An 18,956-nucleotide genomic window follows, 5' to 3' on the forward strand; every position below is an offset into this window, starting at 1 on the left:
GTTTTCATTGATAATTTCTTCAAAAAGCGTATACTACAAATGCAAAAAAAAAATAATGGCAATTCCACGGTAATTTTGTTTGCCAGATTTTTTTCCATTTAAAAAAACGGTACTCGGTAGAAGCTTTTTTAAGGAAAATGTCGGATTTCAGCGAAATATTGAAAACCTAATACAATGGAGCTGTAGGTTCTTCATAAAAAGAGGTGGGATCCCATCAGGTTCACAACTTTTGGAGACTAATTTATTTGATACTTCCAAAATGTCCTACACTTTGACTTGCATGACACTAATGGCTCTAGAAAATTCTGGGAAGACATCAAAATATTCGCGATCACGATCTGCTTCGGAAAATTTTGTACAGCTTTCCTGAAAGAAAGTTGCATATTGATTGCAGTGTTTTCCGAGTTATCACAAAAATTTTAATTAAGATCCATTCTTGATGGAAAATTGTCCGTTTTCAATTTAGTTTTAACGCAGTTAAACATATGTTTTGGGCAATTTATTCCATGTTTGGTTTTTTAATTCTACTCCTCAAATGCAATATCAATGGCTGGATTTAGATGGTCGCAAATGTCCAAATAGTTTGAAAAATTATCGTTGTTACTAATCCTTATATACGTTTCGTGTGTTTTTGCTTGCGATTTTTATTTTTTTATTTTTTTACTCTGGGGGCACAACAAGAAGAGATTTATCATAGAAGAATTTCACATGATGAATTTTTCCCATTAGTACGTCAGGGTTCTCTTTTAAGTTGGCTAAGCCATTGGACAAGTAATTCTCTTGGGTGGTGGTTACATTCCATTATTTCAAATATTTCTTCGAGTGCGTGGTTCAAAGGTCTGGGTGTAAGTCGGGACTTGCTAGACGCACATCTGTAGGTGCAGAACCGGTTATGATGACATCGATCACGCAGTTTGGTATTGCCCGGGTAATGACGCCTCCAATGGAAATTGTTACCCATTGCCCTCGAGCCCGCCACGATTAATTGGTATCCAATGCTAACCTAGAACTACTGCTGTTTAAAATGTAAATTCAAACCTTACTGATTTTTGGCTCCGCAAAGTGTCACACACGACTGAGCCTAGTAAATAAACGAACTAATTAAAAAAAATAAAACTTTGGAAGAACCAACACAAAATAGTGTTATGAATTTCGATAATCTTAGCCGGATTTTCCATACCATTGAAATTGCAATGAATTATATTAAACTATATGGAATGGGCTACAAAATGGTGAGTTGACAACCTGGAAGAAGCGGAATACCTAGCTCTGATCCTCACAAGTTCCTACTTCACGCCTCCCCAAGTCATATGATAACAAAAGACTACCAGCTGAAACATGGACACAGCTTGACACAGATTGAATGTGGAGCGATACAGACAAGCGCGGATCAGACACAACAAGGTTTTCCGAAGGAAGAAGTGTCAGCAGGAAGACCGAGATTGCAATGTGGTGGAAAATCTGTACCACGACACACGGAAGTTCTACGAGAAGCTAAATAGTTCGTGCAAAGGCGGTAACCTTCTCACGAACAAAAGTGAGGTGATTGACAGGTGAAAGCAGTACTATAACGAGCACCTTAACGGTGATGCTGCAGAAAACGAAGGTGGCACGGCAACAGACCGTGGAGCACGCGTAGAAGACGACAGGCCCCTGATCTTCAAGACATTGAGGAGGAGATCGGTCGGCTGAAGAACAACAAAGCAACTGGTGTAGATCGACTACCAAGTGAGCTATTCAAATACGCTGGTGAAGCACTGGCTACAGCGCTACACTGGGTAATTGCCAAGACTTGGTAGGAGGAGGAGATATTACCGGAGGAGTGGATGGAAGGTGTCGTATGCCCAATCTACAAAAAGGGCGACTAGTTGGATTGCTGCAACTACCGCGGGATCACACTGCTGAGTGCCGCCTACAAAGTACTCTCCCAAATTCTATGCCGCCGCCTGTCACCATTTGCAAGAGAGTTCGTGGGGCAATACCAGGTAGGATTCATGGGTGCCCACGCTACCACGGACCAAATTTTCGCGGTTCTGCTATTCAACATCGCGTTTGAAGGTGTGTTCAGAAGATCTGGGATAGACACGAGTGGCACGTTCTTCAGGAAGTCCATCCAGCATCTTGGCTTCGCCGATGACATTGACATCATGGCACGGAACTTTGAGACGATGGGGGAAACGTTCATCAGGCTGAAGGCTGAAGCTAGGTAGATTGGACTTGCCATCAATGCATCAAAGAGAAAATACATTAAAGGAAGAGGTTCTAGGAAAGACAATGCACTATGGTCCGAATCGACAATTTAGCAGGAAAAAATTGTTTTCTCCGTTGTTGTTCATTTTAGATGCTAAGTGTCGTGAAAGAAGTTGTTTGTTATCATACCATGCGTCTTTTGAGCAAAAATCTGGTTAGGGTGGTCCTCATTTAAATCCAAATTCAAGTTCTAACTTTTTTGTTTCAGGTTTCAGGTAGTTACATTGCTGTGCAAAGTTGTAGAACATATTATTTCAGTCAACTTTGCTGAACACACCATTTATCTATCTCTTAAGTTGACTGTTTTAGAGCATTTATTGAGTATTTAGTTAGGGTGTCCTTAAAAAAGAAGTTTTTTTATTCTATCTTTTTTGAACCATTTTCTTTTAGAAAATGATCTTCAAAAGACTTGTAGAACAAATATTGGCGCACGTTCTTGCTTAACAAGGCATGTTGATAAGTCTTAACGTTAACAAATTATAGACTATTTTGCTCAAAAAACCAAGTGGTGTTAAAATGCTTATATCACATGGAGTTGGATCGCTAAAATTTTTCTTGTGGTATCATCTGAAACGCCATACTTAAAGAAATATTTGAGGAAAAAACTGCGAGGACAACTTTCTTTAAATTTGAATAAATCAATTTTAAAAATTCCCTAAAAAAACTTGAAAAATACCTGTAACTCAAAAATGTCTAAACATAACAACATACTGTCTTCATGAAAATTGTAGGTTTTGACTAGATCTTAAAGTCTTCTTTGCACAACTTTTTTGTAGAATGTAAAGTAAAAGAGATAGAATTAATTATGTTTTTTTTTTGTGTGAGACACCCTATATCGAGTATACACGGATAGAAATCTCCTTATACCTTTTGGCAAATTTCCATTGCTGATTATTCATATGTATTTATGTATATATGTATTCAAATGTATGAGTCAACTAATAAGCAGACGCCTTGCAAAAAGTTAATAAAGATCATGTGTCAAATGAAATGCATAAGCGGTCACACATACCTTTTATGCATTCTTATAGGACCTATGTGGTTTGTCTTATGGAATGTATAAGGCTGATGCTTTGGCAAAAATGTATAAGTGAAACACATGAATTAAATAATTTAAATAATTTTCGTTTCGTGTAAATTATCATGGGGAACAACCTTTAAGTAAACTGTCATTGTATGGATTGACTCTGAAAGCTTTAAATGGAACGAAGCATATATATTTACGAAACAAATATTATATTCTCGAGGCATATTTCACAAAAATAAAGAAACAAGCGTAATAAAACTTAACGAAGTACTAGATGTTGAGCATTTTCTGGCAAAACCAATGTATTATTTCTTGTTCTTTTGTTAGTCAAGGATACCACCGGGTTAGATGTGATCAACAGTCTTTTAAAAACGTCCTCGATGATACTCTGTTAAATTTTCGGGCATGATGTTCTCGGAACTTACGGATACTCTTGTTCCGTGTCTCTTGCGCCTCTTCGTTTAGCATGCCTATCGGTAAAATTGCATGTCTGATTATGGTCGATCAATGTACCAGCAATTTATGGGCGGTTGGCGAAAGTGGGTACCACCCATACAGTTGACATAAAGAGCCCCTGTTTCTTCGGCATTGGTTTGAAAGGCCTCAATGTTTATGTCAGATCTACAGTTAATTATTGTGAGAAGCACATAAAATCGCTCCACTAACCTTTCATTAGGGCCATTGATTTCTGAAACGATTTTAAATTCCTTAACAAATATTCGGGCAGTGTTGCCGTCATTAGAGTTTCCTCCAGACGGCATTGGTTCACTTATGCACAAACTCAACTGTTCCCTGAATGCAATTCTCATACTGAGCTCTCGTTTTTTCACTTTCTCGTTCAACTTGCTAACTCTCCATGTTGGTTTTTCCATGGCCAACCTGTTTGAAATTTGAAGCATCAATTCCATACACTGGATATATGCGTTGAGAGGGAACATCCCAAATGAATAGAGCATATGATCGTTTGCATCCTCTTGCCGTACTGGATCGTTCAGCTTCTTTCCTGTAAAAACACGCGTGTATTTAGCACGGAAAACAAGATCGACGGAAAACAAATTAAAAAAAAAACAATCATTGAATATTACTGTCTTTAAGTTACAAAAAAAACATAATTGATTCTATCTCTTTTACTTTACATTCTACAAAAAAGTTGTGCAAAGAAGACTTTAAGATCTAGTCAAAACCTACAATTTTGATAAAAATAGTATGTTTTTATGCTTAGACATTTTTGAGTTACAGGTAATTTTCAAGTTTTTTTAGGGAATTTTTAAAATTGATTTATTTAAATTTAAAGAAAGTTGTCCTCGCAGTTTTTTCCTCAAATATTTCTTTAAGTATGGCGTTTCAGATGATACCACAAGAAAAATTTTAGCGATCCAACTCCATGTGATATAAGCATTTTAACACCACTTGGTTTTTTGAGCAAAATAGTCTATAATTTTTTAAAGTTAAGACTTATCAACATGCTTTGTTTAGCAAAAACGTGCACCAATATTTGTTCTACAAGTCTTTTGAAGATCATTTTCTAAAAGAAAATGGTTCAATAAAGATAGAATAAAAAACTGCTGTTTTAGGGACACCCTAACTAAATACTTAATAAATGCTCTAAAACATTCAACTTAAGAGATAGATAAATGGTGTGTTCAGCAATGTTGTCTAAAATAATATTTTCTACAACTTTGCACAGCAATTCAAACACAACAAAAACGTTAGACCTTGAATTTGGATTTAAACGAGGACCACCCTAACCAAATTTTTGCTCAAAAGAATCATGGTATGATAACAAACAACTTCTCTCATGATACTTAGCATCTAAAATGAACAACAACGGAGAAAACAATTTTTTCCTGCTAAATTGTCGATTCGGACCATAGTGCAATGTTTGCCTCCCACCCCGAGTTCAGATTGACGGTGACGAAATCGAGGTGGTCGATGAGTTCGTGTATTTGGGCTCACTGGTAATCGCCGAAAATGATACCAGCAGAGTAATTCAAAGACGTATTATGGCAGGGAATCGTGCCTACTTTGGACTCCGGAGGACGCTCCGGTCGAATAAAATTCGCCGCCGCACGAAGTTGACTGTCTACAAGACGCTGATTAGACCGGTGGTGCTCTACGGCCACGAGACCTGGACTATGATCGTGGAGGACCAACGCGCCCTTGGTGTTTTCGAACGGAAGATGTTGCGTACCATCTACGGTAGAGTGCATATGAATGACGGAACGTGGAGAAGGCGAATGAACCACGAATCGCACCAGCTGCTGGGAGAACCATCCGTCGTTCACATTTCAAAAATTGGACGACTACGGTGAGCTGGGCACGTCGTAAGAAAGCGCCCCAACAGGAGCAAGAAGAAGAGACACGCAGCGGGCAAGGTGGATTGACCAAGCAGAATACGAGGCTGGTGAAGTGTGGCCATGGATCTTGTAGAGTGGAGACGACTTCTTCGGACAGCAGAGCACAACAAGGCCTTAGCCTGATTGGTAAGGTAAGGTAAGTATATGGAATGTAGTTAAATGGTGATTTTTTATGTTTCAGCTAGTCGTAGGTTCTGAGTGGTTACCAGTTCCATATCTTTGCAGATACATATGAAGGCATATCTTAAAAAAGACAAGCAGTCGTTGTTCTTTGTTTACAGTCATCGTACACTTATTAATATTGAGTCAAAATTCCTGAAGTGGACCACTGATTTTTCACAAATCATTGGATTCCGTTCAAAATACGTCTATATATTGCTCTTACCACGACAAACAATAACCCAAAATATTTCGGCAAAATGCGCATTTAAACAAAAGTTATAAACAATTAAGTTTTTTGGACCCTTTTTCGAAAAAAAATCTTATCTCTAGATCGGGCCAATGAATTTATCTCCAGTTTTGATATAATCACAAGAAGACATGTTTCTTCCAAAATCACTAAAATTTATTCATCAAAAATGTAATTTGTTTATAATAATTACAATTTTTTATAAACAAATGCAATTTTTTTGGTGTTCCCCGCACGATACAAGATTGATTTTTTTTTAGAATTGTTCCTTGACTTTTTTCCCATACAGAACCGTTTCAACATGTCACCAGTATTGGGAGCCGAGTTATAGCAATTTTTGTAACGCGCCGCACCAAGCGCACGGCGCCGCGTCGCGCCGCTCGCGCGTTCACGCATCGGGAAAGACACGGGAAAGACGAAACGAGGAAACGAGTTCGGACCAAGAGCGCGTAGCGACTCGCTTCATGCGCGAGCGGCGCGTCGCGGCGCCGCGCGCTTGGTGCGGCGCGTTACAAAAATTGCTATAACTCGGCTCCCAATACTGGTGACAAAAATGTTGAAACGGTTCTGTATGGGAAAAAAGTCAAGGAACAATTCTAAAAAAAAATCAATCTTGTATCGTGCGGGGAACACCAAAAAAATTGCATTTGTTTATAAAAAATTGTAATTATTATAAACAAATTACATTTTTGATGAATAAATTTTAGTGATTTTGGAAGAAACATGTCTTCTTGTGATTATATAAAAACTGGAGAAAAATTCATTGGCCCGATCTAGAGATAAGATTTTTTTTCGAAAAAGGGTCAAAAAAACTTAATTGTTTATAACTTTTGTTTAAATGCGAATTTTGCCGAAATATTTTGGGTTATTGTTTGTCGTGGTAAGAGCAATATATAGACGTATTTTGAATGGAATCCAATGATTTGTGAAAAATCAGTGGTCCACTTCAGGAATTTTGACTCTATTGCATTTTAACTACTTAAAGATTATCGAATCCCCAAACGCACCTCATGCTCTACATCACTCTGACGTTTCTATACATTCTGATGAACTTGTATGCAATATTGTGCACGAAGTAGGATGCAAGATTTGTTCCATGAATGACTCATGAGATGTCGTTCCGTAAGATATTATAAACACAGCGTTACGTCTGTTTGTCTGTGCTTTAACCATATGTTTCATTTGATAATTGCAGATAAAAATCAAGGCATACTATGATCAAATATTCTGGTTGATCCAGTAGGCCATCCCGTAGACACTCACAATTTAAAACCAGGTTGTATATTGTAGTAGTTAATACAGCAATCAGCACTATTCATAGAAGACTGCTGCTGTGTTTTTGCGACTGTTACCTCTGCCCCCACCGGAGGCACTCACGGAATCCGGAACCACTGGGCCAATCTTATTCCCGTTTTTTAGGACCATAACTGCGCACATTTTTCTACTAACTGTGAAAATTCCAGCCAATTTCATGGCAATACTAACAAGTTATTACCATGCAAATATTTTTTGTACCTGTCGACGTGTTCAATATCATTAAAGTTAGCATTTGTATGGGTTTTCAAATAATCATTAATTTAAAAATCCTAAAAGGTTTGGATGTTTCTTAATAATTGCTACCACCTTCTGGTCCATTTGTCGAGAGCATACTTTTCGATTTGTTCCGCTTTCAACGTTCCGATCCACAGCTAAGCGCTGGTCAAACGACTTGCACACACTAAACACGGTACTCTTCAGCAGTTTTAGGTTTTTGGCGAGATATTGGTGAAATATTTCAAAAACTGCACTAAAGTGTCCGAAATTTAACGTGGACAGACTTTACCCAGAGTCGATAATAGAAGAGTTACGCAGACTGAAACCAAAATCTACCTATCGAACTGTCAATCCGTCTACCTATCGAGCATAGTAGACAAACTGACTCCGTTGCATGAGAAGTATTGTTATCGAAACTAGAGGAAACTTTCACTACCCAGATGAAGTCATCCGAGGTGTAAACAAAAACAAAGGTTGCCAAAATAAATAAATGTCCATTGATCGACATCAGTGTTGCAAGCTTCACTCTGCGTAACTCTTCTATTATCAACTCTGGCTTTAGTCATTGCTTGCTGTTTCTTTAAACTTGTCATCGTTGGTGCCGGGTTTGAATGGTAACAACAACAAATCGATCATAAGTGGTGTGATTTGCTATGACGGGGCTCGGTTGCTGCGGTTTGCCAAAACGAACCCTACTGCAAACCCGACCCTTGTATCCATCATCCCAGTTATTTTCCGTGAATATCACGGCTTCCAACAAAGCGAGTATCACGTCAACACATTCATACTCATTCCTTGTTTGAGCTGCACTTTGACGTGGCCGGTGCTGGAATTGCCTATTATAAAGTTTGAGATTACCAGTTTTTGGGCATTGTTGATGCTAGCTACTTCCAAGCACCATCTGTTGGTTCCCTGAGTATTTGCAGGCAGTGCTGTAAATGCAAAACTAATTGTACATTTTTGATGAAATGAGAAAAAAACAGCTATCCACTATCAAAGGGTGTGGCATGGCACCCATGTATTAAAAAATATATATAAAAAAGTTGTACATGAATTGAAATGTTTCAAACCCCATCGAATTACCCCTTGCTTAGATTTTACGCATGAAGCGTTCTCAAACAGTTCACTCACCGAAATGTTCATTAGATGGTAAATGAGTTCTGTGTATCATTTCGGGTGCCAAAGCGTAATTCGATAGCAATACGAAAAGTCCAGGCAAACCACGCGTAAACGCACAGACATCGACCTGCACAATTCTGCTTTCAGGATTTGTTGACCCTTTCCATCCTTTCATGCACTTCGGGTGGAAAGCTAATTGGCATATGCGTTAACTTGAGGGAAAGGGAAAGTTTTCCTTCGTATGTATTTAGAAAAAAAAAACTAATATGCGTGAAGGCGATTTTTTGAACTACGTGAAAATCTCTTTCATTTCGTTCTGGTCTGTGGAAGAGGTGAGAGCGGTCCAAGTTAGTGCTGTGGTGTGAAATAACAGGTGATAGGGGAAATGCATTACCTGCATTTCCCCTATTAGAAAACGTGATAATTCCTTTAGTTGTTAATCTGGTTTCTTCTCGATTAGTTCGTTCGTTTTTGAAAGCTAGTCAATGCTAAGTGCTTTAGTTCGGCGGTTAGTATTATTCAAAGGTGTTTAGAAGCGTCTCACCACCCACATCAGTCAGCGACCACTTTCGACCCCATTTTCCAGCTTCGAAGGACACCCGGTGGTACCGAGGCCGCAAAGAGTAGCAAAAAGGTTTTCCCGTACCCTAAGCAGGGTGAGCAGCACTGGTTTCGAACCGGTAACCTCTATCTTCAGTGGCAACCACCTTTACGCATTTTCCCGTCGACGGTGACGACCATCAATGCGACGGCCGTATCCCGTTTAGGTAGAAGACCGCGAATAAGCGTGTGAGGCGTAATTGGAAAACGACATCGGCTATGTGCAGCCCGCAAAAGCACCGTTTCGGAATCCGTAGGATTAACCGCGTGCGGTACATGTGAAACCAGTCGCCATCATCGAGCAACCGCCATTTCCTCCACGCAAGTAGCGAGTCAAACTGTAAGTAACATGCATGTTCACTAAATTCCCATGCACACGGTGAGTTAAAGCCCCTAACATAGCATAACCGCTAGCGAAGCCGCTGTTTAGTCAGCCGTTACCCTTTCCGATCCGCGCAAGTGTCGGTAACGCCAAACTGCTTGTTTGGTGTAAACAACAAAATCAACACCAGTTGTCGCACAGCACACTAAGTAAATACCGCCAGAAGAAAGAAGAAGAAGATAGCTAGCTATAGGCCTAGAATAATAAATGTCGACAAAGTAGGAGTATGGAAATAAACCACGATGAATAAGGTTTGAGCTGAATAGGATGCATTTTATAAAAACCAATACACTACCGATAAAATTTTTATGGACATTCTATTCCAAAAGGATCTAGAAAGGCGAATGTAAGGTTTTTTTTCACGTTTCGGGTCGTTTTCATTAAGTTTTCTTTTTTTTTTGTAGTATTTTACTGGGGAAGTTGGCCCCGAACCCAACCCGGATATCTCTCTATTCGAACGGGATCCGTTCGAAGTGTTGTGTCAAGTCTGCCCGTGATGATAAAATCCGCGACAGCAACTTATCGTTGGCAGAAATCGTTTTCGTGTATGCTTAATTCTTTTCATTTAATTTCACGATAATAGGTCGTGGGCATTCCCATCCTTACCGTAATCAATCGACGGCTAACTTGCTTCCCGCAAATTCACTAGTCTTGGTAGATGGTCTCCCTCGGGAGTGGCGCTTAAGCAATTTTTACTAAAATAGGCTGTCGGGTTACAAGGGGACCTCCTTCGAATGGGTGATATCAGTTGCTTAGTCATTTGACGAAGGCAAGGATCATTCTCATTTGAGAAACGCTTGATATCATTCAGTTGAGTGTAACCTACACATAAACGGAGCTCTGGTTGACATTCCGGCGAAAAAGCTAAACCAATCCGACACTTGACATCCGACTTCTACCAAACCCCAACCCGACGTTGACCCGACATAAACCCAAAATTGACTCGACATCGACCCGTTTGTCTGTTTGGGTCCATTTTGCTGGGTTTCTTCCATACTCCACTGTCGTATATCAATTGATAGTGAGTTACTCAATTGACAGTGTCGATGAGGCTCGAATGAAAAAGGGGCTCTTCAAATTATGGGCATGTGAGAATTCTTTTTCACAGAATTTATTGAATGGTTGTTGTTGGTTTTCGGACCAACGGTACTCCTAAGGGTAAATTCCGGAATAATAATCACCGCAATGAAGCACAGAATGTGGGTGTTATTAAACGGTAGATTATAATTTTCCTCGTGGTTAACAAGGTGTACATGAATTTTGTTAGTAGTGTGTGTGAATTTATATTTTAACATGTTTCTATGTTGGTTATTGCATAAGTGGGTGTCAATGTATGTCTATACAATAAATTCACCGAAAGTTGACTTACGTTTAGTCCCTTACGTTCAGTCCCTGTCTAGTCGGATCGTGTATTTTCGCTGTCGTTGTTGTCTACAATTACCATTTAATCAATGTTTAGCATAAGTTTAACTGAATTTGCCTTACCGTGATTGTGCAGTTTAGCAGATAGATTTAGGTTAGGCTCGCAATAGGCGGTAAACGACGCAATGCTGGATTTTACATATTTCATTAATTTCATTAACTTTACGTTATTGCAATATAGTATTACGTGTAGACGTAAGTCAGCAAATACTAATCGTAAGCTCCTTTAGATTTAACACACTAATTTAAGTTAAATTTTAGTAGTAACTTCGAAAAAGATTTATCTGCACACTATTTTGGTTAAATTGTGTTTTATGTTCTGCTGTTTTTCCTTATCCTAATCACCCTTTGACAGCCGTTGACATTACATGTCATGCCGCTTCTCCGACCGCCAACAGTTGTGTTGGTTCATTTTCAATCGAATGATTTGAAAGTTAACAGCACTGTTTACAGGTGTTGTGACAATGACGGAACACCAATCGCGGGCGGTCAATCATTCTCATGCTCATCCTGAGTTGCTCAGTTGCTTTTTCATACCTGAAACAATCGAATGTTAACATCATTGCATTTGGCATTCAAGTTAAAGCAAATACATTCTGCATGGGCAAAGTTTACATTGCAGAAGTGGTATGTGATCTTTGATGATGTTGTTATTTCATTTATTTTTTTAATTATAGGGTAAGCATTTTGTTTGTTTGGGCTAGCCTGCAAGCATTAACATTATGAAAAGTATTCTTTTCCATGACACAGTGTTGATCTTACAATTCAATTACCAATAGGGGAAGTGCACCTGTTATGGCACTACTTCTTCAGTTTTATGCATGCACCAGTCAGAGCCAATGTGATTTAAATGGGTAGAACCCAAATACTGGTACCATTGCGTATATGGGACTGTGGCATAACTGGTACATATGTCATAGCTGGCTCACCCACCCTATGTATCATCATTTTATACAATATTCTGCATGAATATTGACGTCATCCGAACAATAAACCATCCGGTATGGTTCGCATTCCGAGTTCGATCAACCGTTCCTAAAACACATAGTTCGCCGGTCGAATATTTCGCTATAAAAACCTGAGCTCTGGTGGCATAGAAATTCCCCCGCATCTTCATTCACAATCACTTCCCAGTATACAAAGGCTGCAAGGGCGTTAAACCAACCCATCTGTAAGAACGTGCTCGGCATGAGGCCTCCCTTTTCGAGATGGCCCATGTTGCTACTGAGGACATAAGGGCGGAGAATGGCCTATTCGATTTCCTTTCGTCGTGACGATTTATGACTTCTTTTCCGGATGAATGCCACTTTTATAGTTCCATAGAAGGAAAGCGACAGAGTCTGGTTTTCGGCTAACGCACTTAGTGGTAACATTAGACGGCCCCACTCGATGTTTGGTTAGGCTATTTTGCCGGCCGGCCAGCCTACTGTTTTCATGGCCGTCGTGAGTGGTTCTCTGTATAAATTGTGGGTCTATATTTTGCGAATGTGGCCTGAATCTGAATCCGGCCAAAGGTCGGTGACCCGGATGATAAAGGATACCCGATAACGAGAGCAGTCGGAAGAAAAACAGTTAGGGGAAACGCACCTATTTTGGCCATGTTTTGATGGTATTTCACGTTTTTCACGTGTTTGAGAACTTAAGTTGTGTTTAGATTGTTGATTCAAACCTTATTCATTAGGATACATGCACGAATCACCCACAAAACGTACGAAGATTGTGATATAATCGTATTTTTTTTATGGAAATATGGCCAACACTGGTGTACTTACTCTACCTACAGTTTTCGTCTCTGCTAATGCCCACTTCTGGCAATGTGTTTACGCCCTGAGCTGTAATTCTGCCCCCGTGCACATTGCTTCTAATTAGGTTTATTCATTAACATCAACAGCTTCTGAAGGGAAGTAGTGACAGAATTAATATTACTAGCATCCAAAATAGTAATTAAGGGGACGTAAGCTGTTCATGGAACTACTGGAAATACTGTGTTGGTATATTTCTAAATTGAAAAGGCGCTTTTTGGCATTGGCTTAGACAATTCAAGTTTACCAAGTTTTATTAGAATTTCTTAAGGTTATATTTTATAATTGTTTCAAGAGCATGTTCCAAAAGTAGCTCAATCTTATTTTCTGCAAGAATACGTCTTATGGATAATTTTATTGCTTTACAACGGAGGCTATGAAGAGATTTGAAGAAACTTAAAATTGCTCCAGAAGATAAGAAAGAGCCCAGTTAGAAAGATGAGAGTGTTTCTTTTCACCCTTGCTGAAGATTTTTCTATTCTTTTCAATCAAACTTTACGGTTTTCCTCACGTTCGGGAAACGCTAATTAACGTAATCAAATAAAAAATCAAACAACGCGAAAAAAAAAACCAGGATATGTTTAATTAACATCATCCGTGAATTATGTCATGATGCTCTTTTTTTTTTATTTTCAGAGATCAGTAACAATTTGCACATTTATCTGGACGGCGGAGAGTTGATGAAAGATTACTTGTTTGTTGGTACTTTTATTTCATCCGTAATAACTTCAAAGGAGTGTAAAAAGTGTTTCATGTTTGTTTCCTTGAGTGCAAAGTATTATGCATAATTAGACATCAAACTAATACTAGTGCTACGAAATTTAATGGTGGTGCATCTTTAAAACCGTTGATCGAGAACAAAACACAAGAAATTCATACGCATAGAGCAGTTTTAGACCAAATGATGAATCGATCGGACTCGGCCTTGCAATTTGACAACAAACAGTATATGGCCAAATCAAACGCGCACTCTTTTGCCAGTGGATTTGAGGACATACTTCAAATCCCCTCATCCATAAATGTATCAGCTAGGTAAAGGAGTGTGCGTTTGTTTAGTATTGTCGTATTAATGGCCCTTCGCTCAATTTCAACTTCTGTTCAATTTTCACATTGCCGTACTTCAGCGCAACAATCAATCTATCTTCTGCAGAACTTTCTCCATGTTGATATAAGAATAGCATTTCCTCCCAACTCTGAAAATGGTAAACTTCACGTACGAAGTAACAACACACTTTGATTGAATGTTTTTTTTTTAGTTTTTGCTATCTGGCCTTGGACTTCTCCGTTGATCTTTTCCCAGGTCTTTATAAATATCAAATACTAGTATTCGTAAAAAGTTGCACGTTCTGCTATTCTTGCTCTCGTATATATATTGTTTCAAGTCAATAGTCTTTTTAACGATGTATTTTTTTTTCTTCATTTCCTTCTAGACTGAACAATTCGCAGTATTATGGGCACTGTTCGCCGTGATAGTGCTGGGAAACTCAGCCGTGCTAGTGACGTTATTTTTGAACAAAAACCGAAAGTCCAGGATGAACTTCTTCATCAAGCAACTTGCCATTGCAGGTAGGTGTATATGGTTGAACATAGTTATGGTGACATGGGTTGAATAACAAATTTGTGATGATCACAAGAATAATTATAAATAGTTAAAAGAGAGAGCTGAAACAAGGACCCTGTGGTATACAGAGTTGGTGCGGAATAGTAATAATAATTTGTTTGTATAATAATATATAGAATAAAGTTTGACCCCTCAAGTTTTGACACACTCATTTTGAGTTGAATTCAGTTAGCGTGTACCGTTGATTCAATGGTCTAAATAAACTCACACGCAGGCATGCGTGAACGAACTGAGCCTTGAGTGCTCGTCTTGTGCATCGCTTCGCATGATTGATGAATTTACGTTACAGTCGACCAGCAGATGGAAATGATGTCAAACAAAACTTTTTGTTCATTGTCTTCTTACCTTTTTCCATATTGCACTGTTCAAAAATTCAAAAGCTATACTTATGGAAAATTTTCTCAGCTTCAACTTAGCAGAATATAGTTGTTGAGCCAAACGTCAAATAAAATAGTTATTAATTGTTTAAGAGATTGATAATCTTATGGCATGATCAAGCAGCTGTTTTGTGAGCAACACTGTATCTTGCAGTGTGACATAGTAGCCATGATTTTTGTGCTCTATTCCAAGCGCCAGAAACACCAATGTTGCCTGCTGAACAGTTGATTGAGCATAATCGTAAGACATTAGTGGCTTGAATTATTGATAACTTTTGATGCTTACATTATATTGAAAAGTGGTTAAGGACAAAGTTGTAGCTGAGAAAATTTTCTTCGAGCTCAGTTATCATTTTTTAAAGCAGATCGATATAGTAAATTGTTAGATGGTAATGAACAAAACATTTGGTTTTCCTATAGTAATTTCCATAAAAACTTCAAATGGTTTGTGCCAAGTCAGTTTCTTATCGAATGAGTTCAAATTTTGGGAAACTAATCAGGACCCGATTTGGAACCGTTTGAGCACTGTGGAGCGAAAATGTCAAAATTTGCATCAGTCTAATGTGCATCTCGCTGGTCTTTGTTAAGACTTGACCGAGGCTTGAAACCTCGGTCAGGTCACGACAGGCCTGAACCGCTATTGGACGATGGCCGAAATGGTACGAATGTGGTGAGAAGATCGGTAGCCTCTATGAATCCCAGAGTGGATGCTATTTGCTCTGAATTGAAGAATCAATGTGACGATTGACTCACAGATGGCATGTGGGTAAAAATGGTAATGGCGTTTAGATATCTGTCAAATTGCAGGACATTTTTTTTAGTACATAATCATTTTTGTAATTTCAGATCATAAAACTAGGTGTCGCATGACCAGTTATGGCTTTGCTTTGATTCGCCAATAGTTCTCATGTGATTTCATGTTTCGTGTGATAGGTTTTATCCCTTGTCAAATATTGGAAAGTACTCAGGTTACACCCGGAATATGGCCACTTCCCTGGTTGTATCCGAAACATGTCTGGGTGTAGCCAACGTGGTCCTAGTCATTCAATATGACCACCATTGATCTTGTCTTCGAATTCTTATGCGCTTTGATATGTCACAATGCAATAGTGTTCTATGGAATCATGGTACCTTTCAGATGGCGGTTGATCGGTCCAATTTGGATTAGTAGTTGCACGTTTCTCAAAATTGTATTACCAACAAATACATTAACACGCAAGACGCGTTCAGAGAGCCAGACCAACGGATACAGGCCGAGAGGAGCATAACGCAGAGCTTCCAGCGGCCAAGGCCGTACTTAAACGGGATATAAAGCATAGCAAGTCAAACTGATTTACGGAGCTGTGCCTAGATACAGATTTCAACCCATGGGGTGACGACACTGAAATGTGCCCAGACAAACTCAAAGTCATCATTGCATACTGGGCCAGGAATGCAATCTAGCGGAGCAAAATGAATAACTCCGAAACAAAACGTCAGAGAAAGAAGTTAGAGTGTGGCACTATCTTTGAGGAATAGTTTTGAACTATTTGTTTATGTCAATAGATGGTCCTTATTATAATGAGAAACTTTGCCCAAGACACCAAGTCGCGGAAATGCTTCGTTTCAGAGTTATTAATTTTGCTCCGCTGTAAATTCCTGGCCCAGTGTGATTTGATTGAGGGACTTTTCCTGGAGCACGACCAAATTCGAATATTGTGGTACACTGAAACTTCCATTTACGAACCAAAGCGGAGGTTCGTAAATGGAATTAGAGCGTAAAAAAACTCGCTATTTGGGATCTAATTCGTAAAAAAAATTGTTATTTGAGATTTCCTTTGTAAAAATGGATTTTAAAAACATTGTCGAATACCTTACAATATTGGTATGTTTTTAATCGGAGTGACAAGTACTAACCGGAAATCCATGTCTGATGCCATTTTGAAATCCAAGATCCGGTTACAGAAAAAACTGGGAAATACTGTCAAATACCCCACAATATGGGTATTTTTAGGGTGACGTATAGGGACCGGAAACCCATCCCGAGCAAAGTCCAGCAAGTCATAATTTGATTTCAGTTTACGCAATTGACAAATTTGATACCAAATTTTGTTTTCATTTTGCTGTACATTTGCTCTTCAAAAATATGTTGTTGCGGGTTTGTTTTCATTGCCTTAGCACAACATCAAATTGAATACTTGTTTTGTTATCAACAGGAAAAATTGATATTAAATTGAGTTTTCAGTTTGCTCTCACTGATAGCAGAAATAGTTTTCTATATGATGTCACAGAAAGATTTTTTTGGTCTCATTTTAACCGTTAAAACGACCAAAACTACAGCAACCCGAGTAATCATTATCAGCGAAATCACAACATCAAATTTAGATTTCAATTTGATCTCAGACTTTGCTCGGGATGTCCGATGTCAGTTTCAATTCAAGATGGTGGCATCCGGTTAAAGAAAAACTGAAAAATTCTGTCAAATTCCTCACAACAGCTGCGCCGGTTGTGTAGTGGTAAGCGTGATAACCTCTAACCCTAGCAGGCCTGATTTCAATCCCAGTCGGCGCCGCCCTGGATGAGGCATATTTTTCTGATAACGGGGAATTAACCCACCTACTTTGGACGTTGCCAAACTACTGTTTTTAAATTTAAACCTTTTCAATCAGTTCGGAATTGTCATCATCCTCTGGTACAACATAACTCCGTTTCGGCTATCTCAAGACTCCGTTTATTTCTATATTTCAAACAGTTTTTTTTCTTTCCAAAGTTTTTTGATTATTCTAGTAGGGTAGAGAACTACTTCGGCCTAATCGCCCATTTTGGGCCTATCGAGCAGAAAACTTCAAATGAATCCATGTCAATTATGCGATTGGTACTATACTTTAGTTAATAAGCTACCGAACGAAGTCAATGAGAACGCGTGATATGAAGGTTTGCACCCATTATTCCCAAAAACAAAAGAAGTGCTCCGACCGAATCAATTTTTATCTTCATCCGATAGGCCGAAGTGAATTCATTGGCGTTTCAATGGCGTTTCAATGCGTTATGTGGACCGTACACGATTGCTTTTATTGACAATAATCGTATTGTCAATACATTCAATATTGACGTCAATACATCGGTATTGACAATATTTCTGTATTCACATCATCAATACTAATGTCAATAATTCCCCTTCCCGTCAATATATTGATACGTGTGGGGTTTGCTTTAGGCTGAGTTTAGAATCCGTAGGCCGAGTTTGGCGTCAAGGGATTGGGGTTTCGAACGCCTTTGGATACGGTTGTGTCTTAAGTTTCTTGTCTGTTTTGTGCGTGCATTAGCTTTAATAGTTTTCGGCTGCATTTGCCGGATTAGTGCTGGCACTCTGCCTCCCGGACGGTTATACGTGTGTGAGTGGTGGTTTTCTCACTTTCCGAGAAGTTTTAGAATTGAAAAAGAAAACATGATTCATCATGTTTGCAAGCAACAGAAGATTTGACGCTATCTGCGTTGTTTGATTTTTTCTCCCGGTTCAGAAATTTGTGGCATCGCGAGCGATAATTTTAATTTTAGTTTATTTACGCGGTGATGATGTTGGTTCACTCACAACTATTTTGAAAAAAATTAAGTGTTTTCGAACGAAAGTATACCAAAAGTGCTTCAGAACGTGTTTCGTAGTTGGGTGTGGTGAAATTCGTGGATTCCCGGTTGATTTTGGAAATCCGTATTACAAAATTGCCCACCGATTCCTTTTTTTTTGCCGTTCGACGACGACGGATGTGCTTTCACGAGAGTGACGTTTATATGATCCGTTTCTTTGCACGGGTGTGTTTTTTTTTGTAACTAGCGTAAGTGTGCCTGCGATTTGCATTGAGTGTCGGAGATTGTAAGTAATCTGAAGGATGCCTCGCTGGATACGCCCAAGACTGAACGGGCAGTAGCTGGTGGCCGTGAACGGTTCCTGGGGAAAGCAATAAATGCGACCCTCGTCCCAGATGACCATGGTAATACAGGAAGTATTGGTATTGGAAGGTAATTGCTATTAGATATTTTGCAAACAGTGACAGATAGCGGACATGAAGAACCAGTGGAG

General features: G+C 39.0%; 1 protein-coding gene across 1 annotated transcript in view; it reads left to right on the forward strand.

Annotated features, from left to right (window-relative positions):
* The window catches only part of LOC135712331 (cardioacceleratory peptide receptor-like), a 109,526-nt gene that overhangs the window by 46,773 nt on the left and 43,797 nt on the right, over positions 1 to 18,956 (forward strand). Inside the window, exon 3 of the mRNA XM_065235304.1 lies at positions 14,332 to 14,467. Coding sequence (XP_065091376.1) covers positions 14,332 to 14,467 — 136 coding nt within the window. The remainder of the gene's footprint in view (positions 1 to 14,331; positions 14,468 to 18,956) is intronic.

Source organism: Ochlerotatus camptorhynchus, unplaced genomic scaffold (genome assembly GCF_037179485.1).
Source record: "Ochlerotatus camptorhynchus isolate MF236.1 unplaced genomic scaffold, CSIRO-AGI_Acam_v1.1 ptg000471l, whole genome shotgun sequence".
NCBI classification, from domain to species: domain Eukaryota; kingdom Metazoa; phylum Arthropoda; class Insecta; order Diptera; family Culicidae; genus Ochlerotatus; species Ochlerotatus camptorhynchus.